Source organism: Pangasianodon hypophthalmus, chromosome 2 (genome assembly GCF_027358585.1).
Source record: "Pangasianodon hypophthalmus isolate fPanHyp1 chromosome 2, fPanHyp1.pri, whole genome shotgun sequence".
NCBI classification, from domain to species: Eukaryota; Metazoa; Chordata; class Actinopteri; order Siluriformes; family Pangasiidae; genus Pangasianodon; species Pangasianodon hypophthalmus.
Genome location: NC_069711.1, coordinates 19,457,464 through 19,464,500, shown reverse-complemented (window position 1 = coordinate 19,464,500; position 7,037 = coordinate 19,457,464). Strand labels below are relative to the sequence as shown.

General features: G+C 37.1%; 1 protein-coding gene across 1 annotated transcript; it reads right to left on the bottom strand.

The window, feature by feature from the left end:
- Positions 1-301: 301 nt before the first annotated feature.
- On the bottom strand, positions 302-5,983 carry smx5. Its single transcript, XM_034310151.2, has 8 exons — positions 5,854-5,983; positions 4,297-4,364; positions 4,031-4,061; positions 3,878-3,937; positions 2,182-3,792; positions 864-932; positions 635-700; positions 302-485 (listed from the first exon to the last, which is right to left on the bottom strand). The coding sequence occupies exons 1-5, from the start codon at positions 5,854-5,856 to the stop codon at positions 3,667-3,669; spliced, it is 288 nt and encodes a 95-aa protein (XP_034166042.1). The 5' UTR covers positions 5,857-5,983; the 3' UTR covers positions 302-485; positions 635-700; positions 864-932; positions 2,182-3,666.
- Between the last annotated feature and the right edge of the window lie 1,054 nt (positions 5,984-7,037).

Genomic DNA, 7,037 nt, shown 5'->3' with positions numbered 1-7,037 from the left:
TAGGCAAATTGATCATTTCAGTAAGAGCCTTTTTGGAATTGATCATTTCAGTAAGAGCTCTCAGAAGTATATTGTATGACCGACACCACAAAAGGTTCCATATCCCTTTAAGTTTACTGTAAGGGTAGCTGTGATGGTTTATATTTCCCCCTTTAGGGCACCACCATTCCTGCCTGAAGTCCTCACTGGGAAAAAAATAAATAAATAAATAAAATAATAAAAAGGTGCTGCAATTACACACACACACACACACACACAAAATATCCAATACTTATAAGCACAAATAATGCTCAAGCCTGAATATTATCAAATTTTTTATAGCTTAATTTAATGAAATTAAATAAAAACAAATCCATGCAATTTTAGAAAACATTTCAGCATTAAGATTCCAATATGTGCACGGACTTTATTCAATAATCATAGGGAACGGTGTCATTGAGGTCTTCAGGGCCAAGCCTCAAGTGCTCCTCTTTCTTTGTTGAAATCTTAAAGGAAAAAAAAAATATAGTAATAATAATAATAATAAAAATAAATAAATAAATAAATAAATAAATCACACATACGTTACCAACAATAACCCGCAAAACATACAAGCTCATGGCTTCTGACCCAAAAATAATGTCATTAGCCATACCTCTTCATCTGAGGAATCACAGACTGAGGAGTTAAATGTAGGGCTGTCACTGAAATATCCTTCCATCTAACAATAAAAGTGGAGAAACAGCCTTTGAGTTCAAATCCAAGTTCTAAATGGTAAGGACAAGGACATACTAATACCAAAAACAAAATGCTAGATTAAAGTGCAAATATCTCCAGTATGGATGTATAAGTACATAAATAGATCAAATATGTAAAGTACTCACTTGGTCCTCATTCACACTACTTTCTGAAATGTACTGAGGATTTTGGATAATGCAGTCCATGCCAAAACTCTTATCCATGAGGGGAGAAGGGGAAAAAAAAAAAAAAAAAAAAAAAAAAAAAAAAAAAAGAGACTGATCAACTTGTGCATGGAAAAATTGTGAATCTACAGTAAACATGCAGTTTTAGCAGTGAATAAAAGACAAATCAGCATTGACCAAGTGTACTGAGGGGGAAAAAAAGAAAATCCTGTAGGTGAAAGACTAATGAAGTACCTTGTCCTAATATCCTTGGTCCAGCACTTCTGTTAGACCTCAATACTAACTACTCTGAATTTTTTTTTTTAAACCAGTGTTTGCTCTACTAGTCAGCACAAAACTAAAAAAAAAAGTATACCTTTTACTCATCTATGGTACAACCTGCATTCATGATTTATGTAGTTTATGTTAGAGTTCTGTAAAATGTATGTACAGTTGATTTCTGCTTAACTATTCACTCTTCTTGGACAGCTAATGCTGGTGAAAGATAGATGTTTAGTTCATGTTTGTTATCACAGAGCTGAATTCACATTCTTCCATTGAAAACAGTGTTACTTTATGTATATAAAAGTAAAAACAGTTTCAAATTACTTAAAGTAATCATATGAACCTTTAGCCACAGAAACTGCATTCTACGCAGACTAGCTAAAGGTTATACACACATTTACTGTCCTTATAGAGATCAACCACAGCATTATTAAAAGTCACCGAAGGATACAAAGAATGAGAAATTAAACACTCTTAAGCAGCTATTTCCAGGCCCAGCAAGTCTTAGCAGAAAACATTACACACTTAGCAGAAAACATTAGCCCTAGTGCTACACCTGATAGACAGGGCAAAGGGTCTCTAATGTAGGCAAATAACCAGACATTAGACCATTATTTCCCCCTTCCCTTTCAATAAGAACAAGGCTACGTTAGCTTAGCCTGCTAAAGCAGCCTGTGGGGAACATCACCTGTGAGAAATTTCACCAACCCTTAACTTTCTGCCCATAATGTTAATGTTACTGAAACCTGAAGTGAAAAAATGAAATGCTTGTTTCCAGACTGGGCAATTCTAAGCTCAGGTTTATTTCTGAAGAAGGCTTCAACATGGCACAACAGTATTAGCTAAGCAGCCAGCTTTAAATGTTTACCCCCTAACAATGCTAGCTAACATATAGCTAGACGATTAAATAACATTCAGTATTTAGTGTTAATACAAGGTCACTTATCCCCAAAGTGGCACTACTGTTACAATGTTACATGACATCACTTATTTATTATACTTATACTTTACTCACCCTCACATATATGTTTCACCAGACGGAAAACAGCCTGTCAGCATTTACTATTAATGGCCCAGTTGGTTACCCACAAAAACATTAAGACAAATAAGTTTAATATAATCATCAGGTGTCAAGTTGTTTTTCTGCTTTAATAAATCCATACTAAGCTCATAAAGGACTTAATGAATAATCTAAGAAGTTTTATCTGGTGTGTTAAATCAGGGGAAACATAAAACTGTGCACTGGAAACTCCAGGACCAGGACTAGGCAAAACCACCATAGATAACATCTTCCCAACCCTGGTCCTGGAGTACCCCCTATCCTGCATATTTCAGCATTTTCCCTGCTCTAACACACCCACTTCAAATTAGGAAGGGCTGTTGATTAGCTGATTAGTTAAATCAGACATGTTGGGGGTAGGCAAAACACTAAAATGTGCAGGACAGTGGTTTTTCCTGGACCAGAGTCAGGAAACTGTGCCCTAGATCAAAGATTCTCCATACAGACCTGAGAGACACACAGTTGCACCAGGTTTTATGTTGGGTTATGACTCCCAAATCACTATTCATTTATTTATTCATCCCCAATTAACACTTGATCCTTGATCAGGGTCATGATGAATCTGGAGCCTATCCTGGGAACTGTATGTACAAGGGAATACACCCTGGATGGGACACCAGTCTTATCACAGAGCACCACACACACACACACCCAATGATTCACACCAATGGGCAATTTCAAGTCACCAATTCATCTACTGACATGTTTTTTTTTTTTAGGTGGGAGAAAACTCACGTGGACACAAGCTCCTGAAACACCAGAATCTGCTAATTCAGAGTTGTATTGTGTGGACTGCCTGAGGCTCCCTGAACATTAGAACAGAGAACCTCTGTTCTGAAAGACTTCTAGAAATTTCACAAGCTGCTGTGGAAAAGTGCAAGTGAAAGAAGCCATGGGATGGGAGATGTGTGAAAAGGTTATCAGTTCAAAGGGAAGCCAGAAATTAAACATTACCACAATTATTCAACACAGTATCAGTTTTATTTTCATTTCAACAAAACCTAGGCAGGCCACTTTACTGTGTCTGAATATGATTAATTATTTTGGGGTTCTTCTTGCTTTCTGATTCAGTAAAAAAACAAAAAACAAAAAAAAAACAGCTAAATGTAATAAAATGTATTTAAACATATAAACATCTATACCTAGGTCAGGGCGATTCTGAATTTAAGGGCTGAGTGCTACAACTTAATCTGATAAAGTCAAACCCCAGGCAACCCCATTTGTATTTCAAAAAACATTAATTAAGCCTGAAGTGTGAAGAGAGAAACCTCATTTTCTAAGAATCTGCCACTCGTATCTCGTCAACATGTACTGAAAAACATACAGCATTCCTTACATTATCAACACTATACAAAATCTGAGCTTAAAAGAAAAAGGTAAACCAATGCAGTTATATTTTGTACAAGTCCACCACAAAGCAAAAGAACAAAACCAGGTGAATCATTGTTTCTGCTGCATGGCTTCTTTGCGTGCTGCATCCTGGAGTAGCTGTGTGTCCACCTCATCAGCCGGGAGCTGAACGTACCGCACCACAGACCCCCGGATGAAGCAGTTCTTCACGGACAACTGAAGACAGCAAGGACAAGGTTAGATTAAGTAGGATTCACTCAATATAAAGAGATTTATGGGGTGCGTTTTAACTCTTACTAACCATGTGAGGATACTTTTCAGGGTCAGTGACACTGATATCTGTGAGTTTGATGTTCAGATACTGTGAGAAGAAAATGTAGCATTAAATACAGTGGCCTATAGAAACCAATAGGCAATACAGAAAATGATATGAAAAAAAATTCTAGAAAAATACCTGATCCACTGAGTGTAGGGTCCCACATATGCTGCAATTTAGACAGACTGAAGTTAGTGAACATCCTGTGGCAGATTCTTAAAGCGTCTGTACGTATGTAGTTAGTGATCCTTAGTAAATGTTACTATGTGTATATGTGTATGTATATATGTAAATGTTAGTAAAAGATGACAGTCAAGTCCTGATCACTCTCAATAAAATCCCCATAGTTGTTATCAACAATATGATTATCTAATACAAAAAAAAAAAAAAAAAACACCACCCACCTCAAGTCATTTTTTAACTCCACCACCACGTCTTTACCCACCAAGGACTTGAAGAATGAGTAGAAAAGCTGTAGAACAATTATAATAGCAGCATACAATCAGATATGAGTCCTGTATTCATGCCAATAGACTAAAAAAGTCTAATGATCTAGACAAGGGGTTCTCAACTTTTTTAGACCCCTTCCAGAGTAAAAAAAAATATCTAAGATATCATTTTTAAAAAAATCGAAAGAATCAATTAAATTTTAAATCAATTCATTTATTTGAGCTATTAGAACTTTTTATGCCTGAACTTTCCTCTCATCCAGATGCAAATGTGAAACACTGTGTACCATATTAACAGCACTTCCTGGTTTTAAAATTTGCAGGTAGATAAAAGTTAACATTATTTATACTTGGTTTTCAGCTGATTTTTAGATTAAGCCCATTTCACGTGAAGAGGCAATTAGGCTCTCAACTGGGATAATAACCATAAATAATAACCACATTGACACTAGTTTTCATTCATCTCATCTTCAGTATTTTAACCTGGTCAGGGTTGCAGTGGATCTGGAGAAACACTGGATGCAAGGAACACATCCTAGATAGGATGGCAGTCCGTCCCAGGGCACCATTCACACACACACACCTAGGGGCATTGGAAAGTAGCCAATCCACCTGCCAGCCTGTTTTCAGGAGGTGGGAGGAAACCGGAGAACCCGGAGGAAACCCATGCGACAACGGGGTGAAAATACGAAGCGCTACACAGACAGTAACCTGAGCTCGGGATTGAACTGGGGACTCTGGAGCTGTGAGGCACCTCTGTGCCACCACTTTGTATCATTGCATGACATGCTTGCTTGCTTGGCATGGATCGTGCCTGTAGCTTTGGGCAGGCACCACTTTGTGCTGCCTAGGCAAGCGCACTTTGATACTAGTAGACACCAGTCTCCACCACTGTCTTGTGATTTAAAAATACTATCAAGGTTCCCCTGGATATACATCACTCCTGCCTGGGGGTTCCCAGACCCCACTTTGAGAACCATTGATCTAGAGGAATGATTTTTCAGGAGTCCCTCAGTCCCAAAGAGTTAAGAATGCTTCTCACAGCCCTGTGTGAGGTTAGATGGCTGCACTGCAGAAAGACAGTGCAGTAAAACTTCAGGTGCTACAAGCCTCTGGAGGTTCTGAAGCTTTAACTGAGTGAATGTGGTGAAGAACAGAAAGCTCAGTCTCCTCCATGATCGAAAGTTTCATTCATTTCAACTAAAACCACAGCACTGCAAATAGCTGAAACAGATCAATATCGGATATAAGCGTTTCTATGTATTAGTGATCTACCCTGTATAATATACTTATAACAAGGAGCGAGCCATCTCATATAATGGTGCGTGTATTAAGGGTAAGCTAATGCTAGCTAGCTATTATAACACTCCCAAGATTAAGCATGAATGGAGGGAAAATAGCGTAATTCGAACAAGGTGTAAATTTTTCAGATAATAAAACTTTGAAAATTGCAATGCCCTACAAAGAGACGCCCGAAAACAAAGCCATTTATATATAAATATATAAACTCACCATTTTCACGCGCTATTTTGTGAGCAAGTTACGTCATCAAATACGGACAGATGACAATCAATCCACCTTCCCATTGGTCAGCAACTAGAGGGCTGTATTATTCTTCCTATCCATTGGTTAACATTGGACTCGTCATAATTGTGAGACCTATGATTTTAAAATGTTAACGATTTTAAACGCTTTTTAAATCAACCTGATTAACGTCTCAGTTTATGTCTACATCCTTGCATTCCAGACATTGTTTGAATTATTATAATGTCAAAGTTGTGCTGCAAATGATTTAGGAATTGATTTAGTTTTATTGTAATATAAATGACATTATTAAGCGCTCACGAATTCAAAAATTTCAAAATAAAAGTGGAAAGCGCCAGGAACGTTTTAGCACTCTCAACACTGGAGGGCAGCATTTACAAAGCAACTGCAGACTCCAGCTTGTGGGTTACCACAAAAAAGTAATTATAGACAATCAAACTATCTTAAAAACATGAAGAAACACTTCAGGTCATGTCAGACTAGAGTCACAATTACTTTAGAATTGATGTTATGTCTTTCTGTGTCTCAGTAGGTCTCAAACAACAAAGTAATAAAACCGAGCAAAACAGATAATCACTCAGTGCACGTCTGTCAGGATTCTCTCTCTCTCTCTCTCTCTCTCTGTTTTCCGTTTTTCATGTGCTTTGCAAGCATTTTTATTTGAATCTTTTCTCACCAGAAGGATGCCTTATTAATAGAAAGATTCACAAAAACATTGCAGATCAGTCAACACGTTCATAAAAACTGTGTACACTTTCTGACCTCTTGAATTTAGAAGGACCAAAAATGTTAGCATTCAAGCTCGAGCACCAGTAAAATAGGTTACCTACTGGTTCTATCAAAAAGGAAAGCAAAAAGCATACCAAATCAAGTAGTGTCAGTGGGGGAATTATTTATTTTATATTACTTATTTACAATTTTTTGCCACAATAAATGTTTGCATAATCTGCTCCAAGAACAACTGTTTGTTTGGTACTAGACAGTTATCATTTGTGTAGGTCTTTTATTTTTTGCATCATAACAAGGTTTAAATTAAAATGGTAAACACAGAGGAAGACATTGCATCAATAAACTTACCACATCTTTTCATATCTATTCATATAGGAAAAAACAGGGTGAGTTGAGCTGATATCAACAGTTTCCATCAGAAC

Bases quoted from the DNA above. Each gene is read 5' to 3' on its own strand.
- smx5 (XM_034310151.2), bottom strand. The intron at 3,938-4,030 runs GTATTTTTCTAG...TTCTTCTCACAG, and splicing joins CCCTACACTCAGTGGATCAG to TATCTGAACATCAAACTCAC. The intron at 3,793-3,877 runs GTTAGTAAGAGT...TGCTGTCTTCAG, and splicing joins CTGAAAAGTATCCTCACATG to TTGTCCGTGAAGAACTGCTT.